This window comes from Acipenser ruthenus, chromosome 1 (genome assembly GCF_902713425.1).
Source record: "Acipenser ruthenus chromosome 1, fAciRut3.2 maternal haplotype, whole genome shotgun sequence".
Classification (NCBI taxonomy): Eukaryota; Metazoa; Chordata; class Actinopteri; order Acipenseriformes; family Acipenseridae; genus Acipenser; species Acipenser ruthenus.
In genome coordinates, this window is record NC_081189.1 from 116,279,042 (window position 1) to 116,302,489 (window position 23,448).

The 23,448-nt window shown below is 38.8% G+C and overlaps 1 protein-coding gene across 7 annotated transcripts; it reads right to left on the reverse strand.

The window, feature by feature from the left end:
* Positions 1-23,425, reverse strand: LOC117420620 (PRELI domain-containing protein 1, mitochondrial-like). 7 transcript variants are annotated; one of them, XM_059034491.1, is made up of 8 exons: positions 23,186-23,306; positions 18,465-18,593; positions 15,411-15,636; positions 12,948-13,061; positions 12,602-12,745; positions 12,020-12,098; positions 2,202-2,306; positions 770-942 (listed from the first exon to the last, which is right to left on the reverse strand). In XM_059034491.1, exons 2-7 carry the CDS (start codon positions 18,554-18,556, stop codon positions 2,236-2,238), a joined length of 726 nt encoding a protein of 241 aa, XP_058890474.1. In that variant the 5' UTR covers positions 18,557-18,593; positions 23,186-23,306; the 3' UTR covers positions 770-942; positions 2,202-2,235. The 7 variants fall into 7 exon arrangements, with proteins under 7 accessions (XP_058890472.1, XP_033890004.3, XP_033890005.3 ...); XM_059034489.1 differs by lacking the exons at positions 2,202-2,306; positions 23,186-23,306 and adding an exon at positions 23,313-23,425 and having other exon boundaries at positions 1-942; positions 18,465-18,597; XM_034034113.3 differs by lacking the exon at positions 2,202-2,306 and having other exon boundaries at positions 1-942; positions 18,465-18,597; positions 23,186-23,324.
* Between the last annotated feature and the right edge of the window lie 23 nt (positions 23,426-23,448).

Sequence of the window (23,448 nt, forward strand, 5' to 3'; positions counted from 1 at the left end):
TTTAAACTGTATGAAGTTATTTTATTTAAAGGTTTCTTTCTGGCACAAAATAAATTAATAGACAAATACTGTATAAAAACATCTGTTAAAAATAGTCTAAGACATGGAGGTGCACAGTATAATGCACAGTAGTTTTGTGGAAAATAAGACCTCTTTCCAAGTTTCATTTTTTTTGTGTTCAGTGCAGTAAATTTAGTTACATAGCTCCTTGCAATCTAAACAGTTTTTATAGTTAAAAGAAAATAACCCTACTATCCTGGGCTACAAAAGTCACATAAAAAGAAGCACAACAGTAAAATTGAATTTGGAAACCAGGTGAAACTATGAAAGGACTAGTACACTGTGGTGTACTCCTGCATAGTCCTTCTAAGCAATACATTCTTTTTCAGGATTTAATTGTGAGACTGCTTGATCATAGCAGTCAACCCATCAACAAAAAACACCATCTTGTTCTGAATAGCTTATACTGCCAGGCAATGGCTATTCATTTGTATAATCATTCTTGCTGTTAATTGCATTGCCCTCCTTGCAATTACTTCCAGACAAACATTTTAATAAACCTTCATCTTCAATTATTAAAATAAAAGGAATGTAGTTACTTTGCAAAAAGTCGTCTAAATGAAAAACCTCATTCCATCCATGGCGAACATGTTTCATATTGTACCTGAGAGTTAAAAGCTTCAGTTTGTAAGTCTTTTGCAGTCTCCAGTCTCCAAAGAGGGAGGGCCTGTGTGATCATAGTACAGTACACCGCAGCTGCAGCAGTGACTTTCTGTATTATAATAATTATCACTATTTTTTTTTTTTTTTACACAAACTGGTTTGATTTCTGTGGCGACGCTGCAGAGGCCAGGTTTTTTGCAGAGGCTGCTAATTTAGTTTCTTTAGCTTTTTCAGCCGCGTCCTTAGCACTGGCTTTCAGAGGTCTGGAAGGTCCATCACCTACAAGGAAATCCAAAAAAGATAATTATTTATTTATTTATTTCTTATCCAGGGCGACTTACAATCGTATAATATACAATACATATACATATATAAACCATAATAAAGTCCCCTCTACACAGAAGCCCTCTCCCCCATGCTTGACTGTATCTATACTTTGTGCTGTACTGCGTGTCCCATTTACAGGAAATTTTTAATGCGTTTCACTTGTCATAGTTTCACTAAAGTAGCACAGAATACGAGTAGCATTCTAAAAGGAAAAGGGTCTCTCTCTGGCTGAAATAGTGCTGTATTCAAAATTAAAGCTTCACGTGTACAGTGATAAGGGGAGTGGTGAATGCAATGCCAGTGCCCGTCCTACATTTCCGAATCTAAAAAATGGCTATGCTAACCACCATGCGGTGCTGTACTACAAAAACAGGCCAAAGATTTGTGCCTCTAGCCTCATGGTCTAAGGATGTGGGCATACAGAACAATCGATAATATAAACTATTTCAAGGGTGAGGAAGCATCAAGTGGGTGACAGAATTGCGTTTTGTCTGTTGCATTACAAATCATTGGTCATAGTTAAGGCTGTATTTTTTCATGGTTATCAGAGATTTCATGATTTCCGTGACATTTACCCATTGATGTGTAATATGTAGTTCCCTGTGAAAATGTTAATTTCTGAAAGAATAGTAAAAATATTATTTTTAATCACTTAAGAATAAATACAGCAAATGTTTCCCTTATTGAGGCACTACAGTACCTGTTACACTGCATTCAGGAACTTGACAGCCTGTTAAGTTTGCTTCCGGTAAATGATTGAACACACACTGCACAGAGCCGCACGACTGCTTTCAAATGTCTTCAATGAAAAAGACACCAGCTGCATCAAAGACTGGAAATATTTCTGCTAAATATCACTCTGTCCAGTACTAGAAGGGGACATTTCACGTGTCTGTTGTTATTTTTACATTTATTTATGTTTTGTATTTTGTTTGAGAATTCATTAATGGTGAAAATAGAATGTCTTTAAAAGGTGGACATAAAAAAATAAACATTCTTCAATTTAGAATGTACTGTTTTTCAGGCAAGCATTTAAATATTTAGGAACATATGTTGTATAATAATAACTCCACAGAAAATTATCAGTTTTGAATGTGACAACGCAATTCAATAGCTACTCCTGAATCTGAATCACTAGCATGCACTAGTCAGTAAGCCTTCTGCTCCTGAGTGAAGCCTGCACTGGTAGAGCAGTCACAAGGTCAGCATACCAGAGCTGCAGTGCTTGGCCGCAGAAGTAGAAATTCAAAGTTCCATGGGCTCGTGCTGGAAAAGGACACGGTGTACTGTACTACGGGCTGGAACATACCTCCTGTCTTGGGGTGAGAAAACAAGATAGGGCTGTTACTTCACCGGTGGCCAGTGTGCCTTCGCAGCTAGCTGATAGCTGGGCAGGCAGTGGGATCTGGAGCCAATACTCCTGAAGACTCAACAGTTAGGGGTGAACAAATGAATTGTGTGTTGATGGACATGCACTGTGATACAGGATCAAAAGCACCAGGTAGGTACTTGAAGTCTGCTACAGCTGTTTTTGAATGATTAAATTCAATTTCTAGTTGGGGTAAGTGTGTCACTTGAGTTTTGCCTTTTAATAACCCATCATTATTGATCATTTTCACTTCATCCAAACACCCATCAGGACCATGACATGTTGTGTGATACCCATCATACTGTGACTTGTGCATCTGGCCTAGCCTACCAACAATGTGTGCATCTGTTTGTGCATACATCTTGCAACTCCTGTCAGCCAGGGGGGCCACAAGGGGTTCCCCTGAATCTGTCACTTCTCCAACTCGCCTGCATGTTTCTTTTAATGACTATATTTTGTATTTTTTATATTATAACTGCCCCCCATGTATGTGGTATTCAATTTTCTTTAGGATACCACCAGCACCAAGCTCTGCCAAAGGTCACAACTAGGTTATCAAAAGCCCAGTTTGAATAACAAATCCTCCTTTTTTACTAACCTGTCTATATACTGTTTCAAACTCTTGACAGTACACATTCTGATTGTGTGTGTTTTTTTTAATTTGAAACCTATCGACTGCAAGAGACTCCAGTGCCCTTATCTGAAGGTTTTTCCTTTTCAGCTGTTTTTTTTTTTATTGTGACTTCCGCTCTGCTCCCCTGGGACTGGGAACTTGGAGTTTCTGCTTTCCAAATGAGGTCAAGCAGACTCCAGGAGAAATCCATGGGGTAAACTGGGGGCGCTGTTAGTCAGGACTGGAAGAAAACCAGCAAAAACAGACGAAGAAGATGATGGTTTGAAGGGAAACTGTCAGTCGTGACAAAGATTAAACACCAGGCCACCTAGCTATGTGAATAGGTCCTGACTGACTCTGCAAGCCCATCTAATAATTACTGCATCTAAAAAAAATACCTGGAAGGTATTTTCGTAAGGAATATATTGGTAAAGAAAACCACAACACATTAATGCTCTCAGGTTGTACTGTTTGACTTACTGAAATCTACAGCCCTAATTTAAATCAACACACTGGGGTATCTAATAGCCAATAACATGCACCCTCCTACAAAACAGGCTTTTAATCGTTTGTAGTTTTCTCAATACAAAGCTGAAAAATCAAATTATGAGTCAGTAGTGTATACAGGTCTTAATTATATAGCATTGATTCCAACATGTGCATGAATTATCCTGATTAAACGTTTCCACTATTACACCCTCAGTTACAGACAACAGATTTCACCTCATTTTTGGCAACAACCCGATACCTTATCTGAACTCTTCCAGGTAGTAAGTAGCATAGTATCGATGTATAAGAAAATGTAATGAGCATCGAGGCTCAGAAGCAGGGAAAAAAATAGCTATTTATCAGAACTACAGTATAGGTCCAAGTTAAAAAAAAAAAAATTAAATATACAGTACTGTGCAAAAGTTTTAGGCAGGTGTGAAAAAATGCTGTAAAGTAAGAATGCTTTCAAAAATAGACATGTTAATAGTTTATATTTATCAATTAACAAAATGCAAAGTGAGTGAACAGAAGAAAAATCTACATCAAATCAATATTTGGTGTGACCACCCTTTGCCTTCAAAACAGCATCAATTCTTCTAGGTACACTTGCACACAGTTTTTGAAGGAACTCGGCAGGTAGGTTGGCCCAAACATCTTGGAGAACTAACCACAGTTCTTCTGTGGATTTAGGCAGCCTCAGTTGCTTCTCTCTCTTCATGTTATCCCAGACAGACTCGATGATGTTGAGATCAGGGCTCTGTGGGGGCCATACCATCACTTCCAGGACTCCTTGTTCTTCTTTACGCTGAAGATAGTTCTTAATGACTTTCGCTGTATGTTTGGGGTCGTTGTCATGCTGCAGAATAAAGTTGGGGCCAATCAGATGCCTCCCTGATGGTATTGCATGATGGATAAGTATCTGCCTGTACTTCTCAGCATTGAGGAGACCATTAATTCTGACCAAATCCCCAACTCCATTTGCAGAAATGCAGCCCCAAACGTGCAAGGAACCTCCACCATGCTTCACTGTTGCCTGCAGACACTCATTCGTGTACCGCTCTCCAGCCCTTCAGCGAACAAACTGCCTTCTGCTGCAGCCAAATATTTCAAATTTTGACTCATCAGTCCAGAGCACCTGCTGCCATTTTTCTGCACCCCAGTTCCTGTGTTTTCGTGCATAGTTGAGTCGCTTGGCCTTGTTTCCACGTCGGAGGTATGGCTTTTTGGCCGCAAGTCTTCCATGAAGACCACTTCTGACCAGATTTCTCCGGACAGTAGATGGGTGTACCAGGGTCCCACTGTTTTCTGCCAATTCTGAGCTGATGGCACTGCTGGACATCTTCTGATTGCGAAGGGAAGTAAGCATGATGTGTCTTTCATCTGCTGCAGTAAGTTTCCTTGGCCGACCACTGCGTCTACGGTCCTCAACGTTGCCCGTTTCTTTGTGCTTCGTCAAAAGAGCTTGGACAGCACATCTGGAAACCCCTGTCTGCCTTGAAATTTCTGCCTGGGAGAGACCTTGCTGATGCAGTATAACTACCTTGTGTCTTGTTGCTGTGCTCAGTCTTGCCATGGTGTATGACTTTTGACAGTAAACTGTCTTCAGCAACCTCACCTTGTTAGCTGAGGTTGGCTGTTCCTCACCCAGTTTTATTCCTCCAACACAACTGTTTCTGTTTCAGTTAATGATTGTGTTTCAACCTACATATTGAATTGATGATCATTAGCACCTGTTTGGTATAATTGTTTAATCATACACCTGACTATATGCCTACAAAATCCCTGACTTTGTGCAAGTGTACCTAGAAGAATTGATGCTGTTTTGAAGGCAAAGGGTGGTCACACCAAATATGGATTTGATTTAGATTTTTCTTCTGTTCACTCACTTTGCATTTAGTTAATTGATAAATATAATCTATTAACATGTCTATTTTTTAAAGCATTCTTACTTTACAGCATTTTTTCACACCTGCCTAAAACTTTTGCACAGTACTGTATATATATATTTTTTTAATGGTCAAGCACTCGGGTTAACTACAAAACCTATACACTACAAAAAATAAAATCACAGCTATCAAAAGCTACTTAATTCATCTGAGCACCCAGGCATTCAAGTACAGTAGGTCCCTCTCCACAATAGGTTAAGTGAATTTGATATGGTTTCCAATCCATGGCCTTGTCTATAGAAGTCCTTAAGAGAACACTGAAGGTTATTCCTGTGCAAAGGTCCCTCACAGGACATGTGATTGCAATGCAGTAGGGACCTCTGACGTTCTCCAATACATAAAAGCTGCTGAAAATTAAGAAATGGTCACTTGCCCCTCCATAACAATTTTAAACAGCCTGAAAATGCATAAAATACCCAACACCACAATGCTTCTTCTTGCAGAGCCCCCTAGCTGCATTACAAAATGGGAAACCTACTACTGGGATGCAACAGTGCAAAGTGATACTGCATCTACAGGGCTAAGGCAAGTACAAGTCTAAGGGATATCTAGAATCTTTAACACTTCCACTGTGTAATATGGGTCTTAAAGAGGAAGTAGCGGGGTTCTGAAAATGTAGTATTACACATGTTGCTACAACTGTTTAAATAACGTCATTTTTCTTTTCATTGTTAACATCCTGACAACTTTTTACACTTAGAACTTTTAAGTCTGTTTCAAAGCTCTTTTCAAAATGTCTACTCTAGTGCACTGGGGTTTGAGACCTGTCCTCTAAATCAGGGGTTCTCAAACTAAATAATTAACAGTACAATTCTATGTGAATGTGTTACAATTAATTAATGTAGTTCCATGAAATGAAAATGCAACTGGAATTATACTCAACGGTTCCTTGAAGCTTAGACTTTTGCTGGCTTGGAAACTCAATCTGTTGAAGTTTCCAGTATAAAAACTCTCCTCTCTGCAACAAAGTCTTCAATCCTACATTGGATCAAACTTGGCAACAAAGCTTTCAATTCTAGATAGAATCAATAAACAGCTGCAACAAAGTCTTCAGTCCTCGGTATAGGATCCACAACAGCGCCCATCCGCTCTGTCCTCTTCGCTGAATCTTTTACCTATGCAGGTAGCAGGGCACAGTTTCTTTTGGATACTGTGGTTGTAGGTGTACAGCAGACTTAGACTGGTTTGTCTGATAACAGTCTCTGTAAGTTTTACGGCAGTCCTCCAGCCGGGCCTCAGTCTCGTTGCTTGTGGTCGTTGACTCGCTTGCAGCTTGCTTCCTCGTCTTGGGTCTGTTTTCAGGCAGAGTCCCGTCTTGATTCCATTTTTAGGTAGAGTCCCGGAGTTGCAGCTTTGCTTAGCAGAGTGACAGCACCTTGTTTAGCATTCGATGTGGAGCGCAAAATTGGCACCCTTGATATAAATGAGCAAAAAAGACTATAAAATAAATACCAGTACTGAGCTATATTGTAATTTTCCAACATGTGCAATATATTTGACTTTATTAATGATTCAATGGAATCAACCAAAATTACACACTTCTCGAATTATAAATTTCGTTCCAAAACAAATGAAGTGTCACAATTATTGGCACCCTTGTTTTCAGTACTTTGTGCACCCTCCCCTTGCAAGGATAACGGCACTGAGTCCTTTTCTATAATGTTTAAGGAGATTGGAGAACACATTGGGAGGGATCTTAGACCATTCCTCCATACAGAATCTTTCCAGACCCTTGATATCCTTCAGTCTGCGCTTATGGACTGCCCTCTTCAATTGAAACCACAGGTTTTCAATGGGGTTCAAGTCCAGGGACTGAGATGGCCATTGCAAAATGTTGATTTTGTGGTCAATTAACCATTTCTTTGTGGATTTTGATGTGTGCTTGGGGTCATTGACTTGCTGTAAGATCCACTTGTGGCCAAGTTTCAGCCTCCTGGCAGAGGCAACCAGGTTTTTGGCTAAAATGTCCTGGTACTTTCTAAAATGTCCTGGTACATGATGCTGTTGACCTTAACAAGGGCCTCAGGACCAGTGGAAGCAAAACAGCCTCATAACATCAAAGATCCACCACCATATTTTACAGTAGGTATGAGGTTCTTTTCTGCACACGCATCCTTCTTTCGACGCCAAACCCACCGCTGGTGTGTGGCCAAAGAGCTCTATTTTCGTCTCATCTGACCATAGCACCCGGTTCCAATCAAAGTGCCAATGCCGTTTAGCAAACTCCAGGCGCTTTCGTTTGTTGGTTGCTCTCAAGGCTTTTTCTGGCAACCCTTTTAGGCTATTGGCATGGAGGTGGCGTCTAATTGTAGATTTGGAGACTTGGTGACCCCAAGATGCAACCAAGTTCTGTAATTCTCCAACTGTGGCCCTTGGATTTCTCTTTGCCTCCCGAACCATCTGCCTCACTGTGCGTGGGGGCAAGATACACTTGCATCCTCTACCAGGCAAGTTTACCACTGTTACAGTGGTTTTGAACTTCTTAATTATTGCCCTAATAGTGGTAAGTGGTATATTTAGTTTTTTAGCTATTGTTTTGTACCCATTGCCTGATTTATCAAGGTCAACAACCATTTGTCTCTTTTCATTTGTGAGTTCTTTGCCTTTCCCCATGGTGATGGATGACAAATGGATTTCATATGCGTGTTACCTCATTTTTATACCCCAGTGAAACAGGAAGCCATGGAAGGCCACAATACAGTTCCTTAAGACTTAGATGAACTTAAAGAAGTAGACTGTTAATGCAGATTTAATTTTGTTTGATTTTATTTATAAAATCTTTAAGGGTGCCAATAATTCTGACACCTATCTTTTTGAAAACATTTTTTATTACTTGTTAATAAAAAACTTTTTCTCTGAGCAATTGTATTAGAATAAAATAAAAAGGTTTTCCCATATATTTGAACATAAAATATAGCTCATTACCTGTGTTGTTTATTTTATACAGCCTTTTTTGCTCATTTTTATCAAGGGTGCCAATAATTTTGGTGGTCACTGTACATATATACATACACACATCAGAGATGGAAATAAGACTCCTATTGCTATTGCATAGCAGTTTCACCCATTCCAGGTTTTACAATGAGCTTGATTAGTCTCAGTGTGAACAAGTTCAGGTTTGTCTTATTAAACTTATACTCCTAAAACCAAGAATGGATCAAACTGCAATGGGAGTCTTATTTCCATCCCTGATACATATACATATATACATATATGTCATTATTTTTGTTTTACTTACTCAATGTGAAACTTGTTGCTGGTGCTGAGCAACAATTCTATCAAGACGTGGAGGTATCTTCACAAGCACACACTTATGTCATGGTCAATGTTCATCCTGGCTCAGTATTTTGTTTTCATCGATGTCGTGGCTGAAATCCCGGTTTCGCATAAGTAGGTTGTACTGAATGGGACCAACACTTTCAGTGCTGCAGAAGAAGCAGTGCTGTATTCATCAGAGCACTAACATCAAAATGTCTCCAGCGGCATTTCACTGAACTTGGTTCTGAGGGAGCTGTCTGATGAAATGTCAATGAGCCGACCAATGCACTGCGAAACTATCTTCTGACATAAACGTGATTCGTCGTCTGACAGTGTCACTTGACATTGGTATTTTTGCCAGTTCCTTGGCCTTTTGCTTTCCAAACATTTCCTTTACAATTTCAATGGCACACAACACATCAACTACTCAGCAATCGTATGCGATTTTTTTAGCTTTAGCAATTTTCTGCGCCACTATGTACAATGACACTACAAGCTTTTTATCTGCTAGTTGTGGATTTCATTACGGCCTTAGTACCAAGCAGTTCCTCAGCCTTTTGCTCAAAAGATGAGTGTTGCTTGTTTTTATACTTGGTAATTAAATGTCTGTAATTTGGAGGGTTTCAAACATTTATTGGACAGTACTTGTGCATAAATTACACACTGTGGTTGAGGTATATCTCCACTTCCAGTACAAATAAAACTGAAATTCAACTAGCTGTCTTCTTATTTCCTTAATTTTGCAGGGTTAATAACCACCTCCTCGCTGTTCTTCAGCCCTTACGGTTGAACCTGAAGGAAGTTCTGTATCATCATTCTGTGGGTTTTGTTGTTTTGATGCTGATAGTCAAATTAAAAATGTATCAGTATTTATTGTGTGTGTGTGTTTTAATCTGTCAAGCTCCCGCTGCAATAACCAGAGAACATGTTACGTAACCTCAGAATGCGCTAATTTCTGTGCATGCTTATGACATGCTGAAGCTAATAGGTTTCAGCGTGTCATAAGCATGCAGGGAAAATAACACATTCTCTGGTTTATTTTTGGAGGACCCCTGGTTGAGAAACCCTGCTTTAAATCACTGCAAGAAGAGCGATTAAAAAAAAAACACATATCAAGTGCTCTGGCTTTTCTGTTCTGTACCACATCATGGATCGTTATTGCTGTGTTACCTGTTTGACAATGTGCACTAGAGCAGACATTTTGAAAAGAGCTTTTAACTCTTTTAGAGCTTTTAAACTGTTTTACAGCACTGGGGATCAGACATGATAGTATCATATCCACTGTTATCCCGAGATTACACATAAATATAATTGGTGGAAGCAATCCAAGGAAATTCCCTAGTGCAGTAGAATGCTCTGAAAAAACGACATCTGTGGCTTTATCCCAGCAGGGTATAGGCTAATCAAACTAAAGCCCTAGAGATTGTTAACTTACAGTGAAGAATTAATCACAGTACTTGGGTACCACAGCTATAAAAGCAAAGCACCACATAGTACCACAGCTATAAAAGCAAAATCACCAGGTGTCCATCCAACAGTGCCAACTAATAAACTGTAATGCATTTATAAAACGCAGCACTGTCACAATAGAGCGCCTGTCTGTTCTGTTTCCAATTTCAATAAAAATCACAGAGTTCTGGTACATGTAATCAAATTACTGCTGAGTAGGGCTGTCACTTAAGCCTCAAAATAGCAATAGATTAACTGGGCACACAAAATGTAATCGTTCGAGTAAATATTGATGATTGTACAGCCCACATACATTTTTGCTCCATTCCTTATTATTATTTTAATATCATTGCAGTTAAGTAGAAGCTTGTGCACAACAATTGAAAGCGAGGAGTAATTACTCCTTGGTAGCTTCAAGGGAAAAAAAAACACAACATTCACAACACGCCTAAAGCAAGTTTAACAGACTACAGGGTGTTACTAAAATATTTATTCCAAACAGATTACAGTACTATGGAATGTAATCTATATAAACTAGACACGAGTTTATGAAAACCGTATTTTTTTATTCAGTGGCAGTTGCAGCATCACGCATTGCATCTTGTTAATACTGTACCACCTAACCTTCACTATCTGTGAAACACACAATGCGGAAAACCCTGCCTAATAATAATAAAAAAAAAAATAATAATAATAATAATAATAATAATAATACTTAAAACAACATGCACACCGTCTATATAGGTCAAGCTGATCATTACTCCAAAATTGCATTTAACATCACTGATCGTTTATTTATTAATATTTTTAATGTTATTAAATATTGTTAAATATTCATTATATAACAGTTCATTCTGAAACTCCAAAGAAGCACAAACTATATACAGTCAGTTTTTTTCAATGTGCCCAATTTATTTACAGGCTGTTTGCCAGGAATACACGCCTGTCCTGCTCTGGATCCAAGGCGGCACGCTTTTTTCGAATACACAGAGGGGCGTGTACTTACAAAGCATTTCAAAACTGATTCGCTGGTAGGATGGGACCAGCAAATCAGATGCTAGTTAACATGAGCAGGAAAAGAAGAGCACGCCCACTGCCTGTCTGGCAGAAATACTGTAAATAGCAAGGCAGGGCGTTCGGTGCAGTTTCATCAATAAACTTAAATAATGTTATTAACTGTGCATGTTACAAAAATGTCATTATTGAATCAATTATCCAATATTTATATCGATGTATATAATGAGGAATGGAATCAATCGAAAAATTGATTTTCGATTTAATCGTAGCAGCCCTACTGCTGAGGGAAAACACATTTCAGCCTATTAGACACTTTCTTTTTCTTACATTACATTCGGCTTTCAGGAAGTGAATCTACCTTTGTTACAGGGACACGTACAGCATATGATGAGGATGAGGATATCATTTTAATTTTAATTTAGCAAACAATCCAAACCAGACTGTTAATTGATTCGCGTTGTATGGTGGGAGGGACCTTACAGGTGACTTCTACGGTCTTATAACCAGGGCCTGCGGATAACAAAGAGTATCTGAATGATAACTCATCTGTAATTTAGTGCTACAGCCAACAGATGCCAGTTTAGACTTAGCCAAGGCTCTGTCTGTAATTAGCAAATAACTATCAACCCAGACAATTAGCAAACATGCATGACATGATAGATTTACACTCGTTTTAAAGGGTGCTGGGCACTTAAACTTACATTGCTTTAAACCTTACATTAAATCTATCTACAGTACACATTTTACAGGGTTTAAATGAAGGAAGCTTTTTCTAATCATCAATCGTTTAATTTGAATATATGTAAACTTGTATATGTTTGAACAAATCATTTTGTGCAACACTACCATTGTGAAGGGTACCAAGTAAATCTAGTCAAGTGTACATACCGTGCAAGATGGACAGAGCATAGTCCAGTCCTCTCATGGCTTTCGTCTGATTGCTTTTAAACCTGGCCAGTCCAAACTCCTGGGAAGAGCCAGCAGGAGAGCAAATTAACATACATTAATTAACATGCAATGTGAAGCGCACAATGGAACCCCTTTCCCCCTGTTTTATCCACACTGATCCGTGGAGATTTTTTTAATATGTATTTACTATCACTGTTTTTCTGCCCAATTTCAATGCTGCCTCGGCGCTATAACCCACTTGCTGATCAGGAGGACTGCAGATCAGTGCAGTGACCTCTGCTATCGAACCCTGAAGGCAAGAACCACACATCCGTCTGGATCTGTTGGGCACGCCAAAGTAGTAAGGGCCACTGAAACACGATGAGGTAAACAATCCCTAGAGAATGTTCTACCCTAACCCACACTTGCATGACTCACCCTTCTCCAAGCTGCAGTGCTTTTACTAGGGGAACCACCGGGAACCCCAAGAGGGCTGTTTTAATCCAAATTAAAAGTTTCCACCATAGTACTTTAGTGAACCTTCCTGGTGGAACATAACTGTGTTTTAGTAGCTTAACAAACTTTTAGCTGATGTGTTGGCCTGATGTGTGACGTGTTTTCCCTTCCCATCCCCGTTGTACACCCGTCCAACGATCTTCGTTTGGAGTGGAACAGCAATGGCGATGCAATGGTTCTGACCACTGAGGTGTGGTAGCACAAGAGCACCTGCAATGGTATAATATTTCCACCAATATGAATACACAGTGTAATTCCAACCAGTGTGCTGGCTGTGTGTGTCTCTGCTAGGATTTCTTCAGTGGGTGAAGGCTGCTGCAATCAGCAATTCTCTATGGGTTGAGTCTCCCACAGACTGTGAAGCTGAATGGGTTAACCTACTTTTTCTTTCAAAGACAGTAAATGACTGTACCTGAATTGCCCTGGAAAAACCAAACACCCCTGAGGAAATCCAAGCTTCTCGTTTGGCCAGGGACCAGGCTTGTTTTTCTTGGCTCATACTGTAAACGCATCTTTCTTCCACAACCTAGGGAAAATAAAACAATGACAAAACCATACAAACAACTGTATTAATAATCTGTTTTACTTTTGAGCTAATGATCATTTAGAGTAAATCCAGTCTGTCCAAAAACCAAAGTGATTTTTATTCGCTGCAGTTATGCATTTTAGAAATGATTTATATCGCTCTGCAGCTAGACAACAAAAAGGTCAAGAAAGAACCATCCTTCCATGAAATGTGCATCAAAGCTTGTAATAAACCACCTTTTCAGGCTATAATAATATCCTATGCTTGTGGAGGTTTAAATTCAGCCTGAATCCTGGTCAACTCAGAGGTCTGGACAAGAATAATATATTTGGTTTAACAAGCCCTCCAAAAGAAACAGATGCACCTGGCCTGTTTCGCTCTTCAGAGGCTTATCCTCCTTAAATGGAAATGGAAGAACGGATTTGTGAAATGGCTCAGATGGCCCTTCAGTCTTGACTTTGACATGAGTCAGAATACTTTGAGAAGTTAAAGGATCTTGACGAGCACTGAGCCTAGAACCAAATAAGAAAACAACAGAGCTGGCATGCCCTTACAGTTAAAACACGCCTATTTTGTCCTACAAGTCTTGATACATAGTTCACAACAAAAGGAAGCCACTGAAACAAGACAGTGTGCAGCGGCTCGTTACACAGAGCTTGGTGGGATACAAATTCAGCACCTTTTGCAGGCCTGTTTTTGTTGGTAATTCTAAAATATCAAAATGCAGTCAGAAAAAAATTCACTGTATTACCAATCAGTAACTATAAATAGAAACGTCTGTCTGTCAGTTTCCAGAAATCCACGCGTACGACTGCAGGTCAGAAATTCACAGAAAGAAACCCAGGGCAAGGAAAACAAAGTCTGTTTATTCTCAGTAAATAGATTAATTGTGCCTATCTCTGTAAACACAGAAGAGACAGGCAGTTGTGTGAAACCAAGCTGTTGTGCAATCATCTGTTTATTCCACCAAACTCTGGGGCTTCTTAAGGTTTGCATACACAAAAATGCAACTTTGTACACTTGCTTGAAATAGCATTCACATTTTATTGAGCAGAATGCAATTGGTTTGAGTTCTGTTTTCATGCTGCACTTTCCAATACCTAAGTAATAGACATCAGCCGATTCACAGCATTCTGTCAAATGAAGGCAGTGTTCATGGTATGGGTGCAAACAAAACAGCGGTCTCAAGTGATTCATTCGACAGTGGCATAATTACTGGGGATTATTTCTTCACAGTTGTATATTGATATATATATGAATTGCTGCTGTCATAGATGTACAATGGGATCTATTACAGCCACCAAAAAGAGTAAAATGCACTTATTAGGTAGCTGATACTAACAGAAGGAGATCTTCAGACTGATATATATAATTTGCACTTGTATTCACATCTAAATCCAGTCAAGAAATATACATCACATTTGCATCTGTTTGCAAAGTATTTGAATTTCACAGAATGTATTTGATTGATTTCAAATGCATTTAGCCAATGCATTTTGACAAAATTGGGGAGAAAACTGGGGTAAAAAATTGGCGACTAAATTAAAGAAAAAAAACTACAGTACTACATTGAAGTGATTTCTGTAGTAATGAAAACATCAGTAAAACCAGTGTCTATTGTGACTGTTACAGAAGTAATCAGTGTACTGTAAAAATAAACCACCCGTATCCAGTGTTTTAATGTACTCAAGTGCTGGACAGAAGTAGGATAGACTTTGTGGAGGCTGTGGTTTCACAAAGCTAATTTTAACACAGAATACATGGTTTCTTATGGGAAATTAAGTCAACCATCGTCTTTTCGAATAATCAGTCCATAGTATACTGTGGCCTAGATTTTCCACTTCCCCTTATTAAGCTGTGCTGAAAATTCCCCTTGGTTCTGTTTAGTTATCTAAGTAAAAGGGACATGTGTAACAGGGTACAGGGGCTGGGTAGCCAACTGGCAACAACGCACATCCTCCACCTGCACCTCAACCATTCTGCAAAAGAAACTCTCCATTCGTGGTTATGGACCTTTCAATCTCACCCCACGACAAGGGACTGAAACTACAACGGCAGTGCATCACACTGCCCGTTACACTTGCATTATAAAAATAAATGTTTTTCTTACAGTAAAAGGGAAATATGAAAAAGGTGTAATTACAGAAACTGTAATTATAAGTCATGTCTTATCATTACAATAACAGTGGGAAATAGAACACAATAGCTCATCCATAAAGTCAAACACTCAACAATAATAAATAAAATGCCATAATCAGCATTGTAACGTTAGCCAAAACACTTGTCTACTTCACTTTGTTTCTTAGTGTTAACCTCAAGACACAACAATCACCTGAACTTATCACCCACCATGAGTCTTGTGTGGTTAATGTTCCATGAAAATGTGGTCAGAGTTTTATTCTTCGGATCCACAATAGAGTCTTCGATAACAAACACAGACCGTGACAAATTAGATGGAAATATCTTCTCTGCCCAGCGAGGCAAGTGATTGGTCTTTGTCAGGAGACGTCTTGAAATGAGCGTGTTGTCTGGCGTCACCTCACGGAAGACAACATCCTCTGTGAGCACGTGTTTGCTGGAAAAAATACACAGATATATTTTTATGTCACCCCAAGTCATTATAAAATATAGTATATAATTAGAATAGAATGGTATATAATTAGTATGATATCAAAGGATAATTAAAAGACAACCAGGGCTGGGAACATCTGGCACACAGGATCTCCAGGAATTTGTTATCAGTCTGCAATACTTTGGTGTAATCAGCACACAAACTACAGCAGTCACTGTCTCCTTTTGTAAGTACTGTATGCCTCAAACAAACATAGAATGTTTTCATTTTCCCTTTAGGTTACCAATGCTATATTTGGTAGCATTAAAAATGAAACAGTTGCTTAAATTAAACTGGAATTTTTTTTTTTTTTTTTTTACAGAAGTTTTTTTTACAGAAGTAAACTGGCAGCTTGTATGTGCTGTGCCACGCCCCGGGGTACCGTAATACCCACTAAAACCGAAACACCCACTAAAACCTAGGTGTCACTTCATATGAACAAGAGTGAAGACCCCTGAATTGGAATTTAAAATGATACATTTCACACTGTTTGTATTTCTGTGAACATTCTTTCCACTGACGTGGTACTCGGAGCTCACAGGCAGCACTTGTTTCAACACGACCACCTCTATACAGAGCCAGACATTTCTGAAAATCTACTGGGTCACAAATTAAAGCCAATTACTTTTGTTGAAAGTTACTGGCATGACCCGCGGAAGCAGTTGGCAACACACAACAACTCCCTCCTAAGAATATGTCTAATAAGAACCGAAAGGCATATTCCCTTTATTCTGGGAAACATTTATGATAAAATGTCTATCAATAGATTTTTGGGCTAGATTTACTAAGCTTTTTTCTCTAGTGCAATGGTTGCTCCATTATGCTATTTGTTTGTACATTAGAAACATTTGGTGTAAGCTCTTAGTAAACCAGCCCTTTAACAGTTAAAAACAAATTCTCGCCCATTCGCCTGAGGCGAATTCAAACTGATGAGGACTAGTTGATGTCTGTGTCTCAGTAGTCCTGTGGGCGAGTGCTTAAAACAAGTGTGCAGATATACTCTCACATTCACAGGCTTGCATTTCAAAAGTGCAGGAAAAGTCAATTTTCTAACGGGGTGTAGCAGTGGTAAACAGACATTCACAATGCTTATAAAACAGTCACTCAGAACTGAAACCTCCCTTCACCTCCCCTTGTCATGCCAAACTTTGCATTATTTTGAGAGATGCGAATGCGTTAGCCCTTCATTGAATTGTCTATACTTACGCTATTAATTTATTCCTCGCTGTGGTTTAACTGTGAACTTTCGGTATAAACAATAAAACAGTATAAAAATGCCTATTTCCTTACATTACGTTTCATTTTTCAATTATGTATTTATTTTTTGAAAAAGCCCAATTGCTTGAACACAACACACTTATTTGGTAGGTCAATAACAAAGCATTTAAAACTACAGATTTAAGGGATGGTTGCTTAACTATGTCTTATGAATAAATTAGTGTATTGCATCTTTGTAGTAAGTGTAAAGTCATTTTACAAAAATGTGGAGATTTATATCGGGTTGCTACCCCCTGTCATGCCAAACATTATGTATACTATACTTTTATAGATATACTTTTATTGATCTATTTGAGTTGTTTTATTAATTTCTAGCTGTAACACAATGTCATTTGTGAAAAATAAAACAAAATAAAACAAAACGTGTGAAAAATAAAACGAAAAATTGTAAAAAAATAAAAATAATTTCACAGGGCTCTAATGATAATATATCATATAGATAGAGAGTAATTAAACAATTTTTTATGTTTTATTTGTTTTACTGTAAAGGTTACATCAATGTGATGTAAAGCATCTAGAGATGATAAATAACAAAAGAAAGAGAAGCATCAACATTGATATATTGTTGTTTTTACTCTATTCACTCTGAATCGCGAAACGAAATCGCCACATGACTCGTTTAGGACCACAGGGGGGGCCAAAATTTGCCATGACACCCCCAACACAAAAGAAAGAAAAGACTGAAGAGATGATTCACAAACACTAGGAATAGCAGAGTGAAAAGAGGCAGCGCACTTTTCAAGTGTCCTGGTTTTCATGATTTGAGTCGATTTTAAAGCGTATGAAATCAGGTAATCATTATAACTGTGAAACTGATGAAGGCAAAGACTGTGAAACAAGGCATATCAAAAGTGTAGCACTTACTACCCACCATTAACACCTCTGTGATTTTAAAGCTAAAAGTGCTTTGTAGAACAGCTCAAGCCCTTGCAACGCAGCACGACCGTATTCTGATTTTGAATGGAGGTGTGACCTGGATGAGGCAAAAGGATTAAATGTGGGGAAAACCTATACAAGCTATTGCGAGGACCTAGTGTCCGGCCCAGTTAATGAGAAAAGCAACTGCTAATTATTTGTCGGTTATCTCTGACTGTTCTACAGATAGTTCCATTACTGAGGCAGTGATATGCTGTTGCCCACACAGACTTTATTGGGGTTCAGAATGTGGGGAAGGCAGATGCAGAAACCCAATGTATCTGGGAATAAGCATTAATGTTTATTGCATCTGTAAGCCTCGTTGATTGCAACTCAGGAACTTCACACAATGACTAGTACCACAATTTCGTTTGTTTCTAACCCTGCCTTTAACATTATTTGAATTTCAACTAAAGAGTTATACAAGAACAATTTCTTTACATTTTAGAAAGTGCTACTTATTTTATCGTATCAAACATAACTTTCTTTTTATTACTCCTGAAAAAAAACCCTGCAGTTTACATAAATAAATAATTAAATTAAATTACATTAAATAAAAATAAAACACATTCACAAAAAGGATTGTTAATATCCCTTACCTGAAAGGGTTTGGATACCTCTGCCAGAATGCTGAGAAGACATGTTCCCATGAGCTTTTGATATCAGTCTGACTCAAGAAATACTTCACCATTGTTCCCACTGCTGCCGGCTATGGAGAAAATCCAATCCTGCCTTTGCATGTACAGAAACAAAATAAACAGTATTAAAAAATATTTATTTATTGCATTTATATAGCACTTTTTATACAAAAGTATCGCAAAGCACTGTACTGTACAGAGCAGAAAAAAAGAACAAACCACAATACATTTGTATAGCATGTCACACATACAACTGCCACAGTCAGACCATTTAAATAACAGTATACACATAATAATACAAAAGCAGCAATTTTAAAGTTACATTAAAACCCACTAAGATGAGCTCCCGAGTAGCGCATCCAGTAAAAGCACTCGCTCGAGTGCAGGATGCGCTCTATAGCCTGGACGTCGCGAGTTCGAGTCCAGGCTATTCCACAGCCGACCGTGGACGGGAGCCAATTGGCAGAGCGTCGCCCGGGGGGAGGGAGGGTTAGGTCGGCCAGGGTGTCCTCGGCTCACCGCGCACCAGTGACCCCTGTAGTCTGGCCGGGCGCCTGCGGGCTTGCCTGTAAGCTGCCCAGAGCTGTGTTGTCCTCCGACGCTGTAGCTCTGAGGCGGCTGCACGGTGAGTTCGCAGTGTGTAAAGAAGCAGGCGGCTGACGGCACACGCTTCAGAGGACAGCGTGTGTCCATCTTCGCCCCTCCCGAGTCAGCACAGCGGTGGTAGCGGTGAGCTGAGCCTAAAAAATAATTGGGCATTTCAAATTGGGGAGAAAATAACAAAAACTAATTGGCAACGACTAAATTTAAAAAAAAAAAAAAAAACCCACTAAGATAAAAAAAGCCATTTTATAAAAGTGCGTTTTTAGTCTTGACTTGAAAACTGTAACGGTCCCAGCTTCCCTGACAAACGAAGGCAGAGCATTCCATAATTTAGGAGCTCTACAATAAACAGCCCTACCTCCCGTGTTGCTCTTGTTGACCCTAGGAATAACCAGCAGCCCTGCATCCTGTGATCTCAGAGTGCGGTTTGGAAGATATCGGGTCAGTAACTGCTGCAAATAACTAAGTGCTAATCCATTCAGGGCCTCGTAGGTTAACAGCAAAATCTTAAAATCAATTCTACACTGCACAGGGAGCCAATATAAAGAGGCCAAAACAGGGGTAACGTGTTCACTTTTCCTGGTTTTAGTCAGAATTCTAGCGGCGGTATTCTGAACACGTTTTAGGACTCCAGAAAAAAGCGCATTACAATAATCAATTCTAGATGAAACAAAGGCATACATTAGTCTCTCAGCATCAGATACGGAAATAATTGGTCTAAGTCTGGCTATATTTCTCAAATTTTAAAAAGATATGTTAGTAACTTTCCAAATATGAGGCTCAAATGAGAGATCAGGATCAAAGATGACCCCCAAACTCTGCTATGTGCAGCACGAAAACCAGACTGAAACTTCTCGATTGTACCAATAAGAGATGAATTGCAACTGAATTGCAACAACCCTCTCTAGAACGTTATCTAAGAATGGTAGGTTGGAGATTGGCCTACAGTTATAGAGGACTTTTGGGTCCAGATTGTGTTTCTTAAGCATAGGCTTTACCACAGCTACCTTCAGTGCTGAGGGAACTATACCGGAGGAAAGTAAACCATTTATAATTTTTAAAATGTGGGTATTAATAACACCAAGAACATCTTTTAATAGTTTTGCAGGAATAGGATCAAGAGAGCATACAGTAGCTCTCATATGTTGAACTAGCTCTGTCAGTTCCTGTAAGGTAATCAAAGAAAAAGCCCCCATAGTAGCCTTAATATGTCTAATTGGTAAAATTGTATTGGAGTCCTCCTTAATAGAAGGTGTCTGTGGAATCTCATTTCTGATGTCTAGTATTTTATTTTTAAAGAAATGTAAGAAGTCACTGCAGCTGTGAGAGGAGCCAATGTCAAGGGTAGGACTATTAGAGGAAGGATTAATTAATTTGTCTAGGGTAGCAAAAAAGAAATCTAGGATTATATGTATTTGTTTCAATTATATTAGAATAATATGATGATCTAGCCAACACCAGAGCCTTCCTATATTTAACCAGGTGGCTCTTCAATGTGATGTAATGAACGTGCAGTTTAGATTCCTGCCACCTCCTTTCTATTTTATGACCTTCACATTTCATCTTACGAGTTGTATCACTGAATCACGGTGAGCTTTTTTTAAAAGACACTCTCCAAGTTTTGATTGGCGCTACAGTATCTAAGATAACAGTCAAGGTGGTGTTGTAGGTATTAACCAGCTCATCTACTGATGAGGGCTCAGAGAGTGGTAATGAGCTCAATATATCAGAAAGCTTAGCAGCAGTTGAAGAATTAATTACCCGGGATTTAAATGTACGGTCCACAGTCTTTGTAGATACTGGCTGATTCACCTCAAAAAGAATGGCAAGATGATCAGAAATAGTAAGATCTCGGGTTATGACGTTCTTAACAGCTAAACCACGAGAAATGACCAGATCTAAAGTATGGCCACGATTATGCATAAGACCTTTGATCTGTTACCCCTCAAGAGATTTACAGGTAGTCCTGACACTTGTTGTTTTTGTTCCTGAGCTGGAGTCAGCAGTACAGGTATTTGTCTCATGCAAGATATGTCAAATGTTTTGAACTGATGTATCTCTTTATTTGATGTAGTTCTTTCTTTTAGTCAATATTAAAGAATCTTAAATATAATTTTCTTTTTGATAATTCAGGAATGGTGAATTAAACTGCGTAGTTGATGAACTGCAAAAAATAATGTATTTTTAAGAAAAAGGTGTTTCAATGGGGTATGCTTTTTATTTGATCTTTTAGTCGCTGTCAGAGTCGAAGATGATTTGTCTCGTTCGCTTGGTTGGTGCTGCCGTTGGTGGAGGATGATTGTAAATCTTGACAGAGACAAAAACCACGAATTGTGGGTGTTGTCAAGTGACTTAAAACAAGATATTTTGTTTGAAAATGGTTGGGGTGCACAGGAGTCAAATATGGGTCAAAGGTCAAGTACAATCTTCTACAGATGAATATGCCATTTTGACATCACTACTGCGGTATAATGCCTTTTTTTTTTGAATGACTCAGGATGCAACTCACTGAAGAGGCTCCTCTATTATTTTTTATAATACATGGATACCCTTGTGATGCTAATATTAAAAAAGACGAGGTTCAGCAGTACAGTTGGGTTTTTTTAAACAGTGCTGTACAGACGCTCTATGTCATTATCCGTTAGTGCTTCAGCTTTATTTGGATGATTGCCTTTACCTTGTTTTAATTTCCTGTTCCTCTCCAGTTTCTCTGAGATACGAATGTACCCACATTACATCTTTTTTTTAACGTATTCTCATTTTGTTGCTCATTAGTGTACATTTCTGTACTGTGGGTGTTGTCGAGTGATTGAAAACAAGACATTTTGTGTTTGAATTGAAAGTGATGGTCTCGAGGAGTCGAATGGGTCAAAGTTCAAGTATATTTTCCTCTAGAGCAGGGGTCTCCAATCCTGGTCCTGGAGGGCCGGTGTCCTTCCTGGTTTTTGTTCCAACTGTACCCTAAATTACTTAATTACTTAATTTAGGGTAAAGTTGGAACAAAAACCAGGAGGAAAAGTGGCCCTCCAAAACAGGATTGCCCACCCCTGCTCTTGAGGAATTATCATTTTTTGACGTCACTACTGTGGTATTATGCCTTTTTTTTAATGGCTCAAGATGCAAATGTAGCCTGGAGCTTGTTTATACACTGTGGCTAATCAGCTCACAGTAAAACCTGGAATGGATAAAACTGCTATATAATAGTAGTCTCATTTCCATCACTGTATTGTATTTTTTTATTGTCTCATGCTATTCAATGTAAATACGTTGTTGTGTTAATAAGCGTTTAAAAAAATAATAAAAGTATTACAAATACAGTACTCAGACTAGGCGCCTGAAAGAGTTGAGAACGACTATTAAATACTGCTGGACAGCATACAATTTCTGAGGCTTGCTGTAAAATGGTGGATCATGGAGTGACGTGATCAGGTGAATCAAGGCACATTGATACCTGGAGCGCTGAAATCGGGCAAGGAGAACTTCAGACTTCAAAACGAAACGCACACATTCATGCTAAAAACCACTATGTGTTCCGTAGGCACGGGCTCAATATTTTCTGGGTTGTAAACATAAAATACGGTGCATGGTGGGGTAATGTCATATAGTCCCACAGTCCACTGGCTGCGCTACTAGCAACTGTAACCGAACTATTTTAATAGTGTGTGCACGCATGAATGAAGCCTGACTAAACATGAGAGAGTACTTTAGGGTGGACGCTTTGAGCTGTATCAATGAAAACGTTTTTGAGTACGGTTCTCGAGATCGGTTATGTAGTGTGGACAGGGTCTTTCGTCATTTTTGCTTTGGTGTTACACGTAACCTTGTCTTAAGTTTACAAGCTCAAGGCAAAATCCACGTAATTAAACTATAACACGTTCACGTTTCATATATTTATAATAGAACATTAATTTATTTAACAGACATCGTAATATAGTGTTTAATTGCAATGCCAGCTATAGTAATATTAACGCCGTGTGTAGTATAGGATAACTAATCTCCAAGCAGATGGCAAATTAATACCGTGCTTAATCTCCAATAGTCTAGCGTGCAGCATAATACATCAAAAAGTAAAACATTACCTAATATGTCATTCCAGCTGTTCAGAGGATGTCTAGCTAAGCCAATGGCTTTGGTTTACAAATATTTAAAACAGTTACTGTCGTTCTATAATAACCCCATCTGCACCCCTCTCCATGAAGTTTATACCAGACAGTTCCGTGTTTTCTGACATGTGGTGAGACGGAAATTCATCCCATGTGATCGGAGACGAGATGAGGGAAAGTTACAAAACGGTGACCAGTGTCACTGTCAGGCTTCTACTATAAAAAGCAAAGACAAGTCT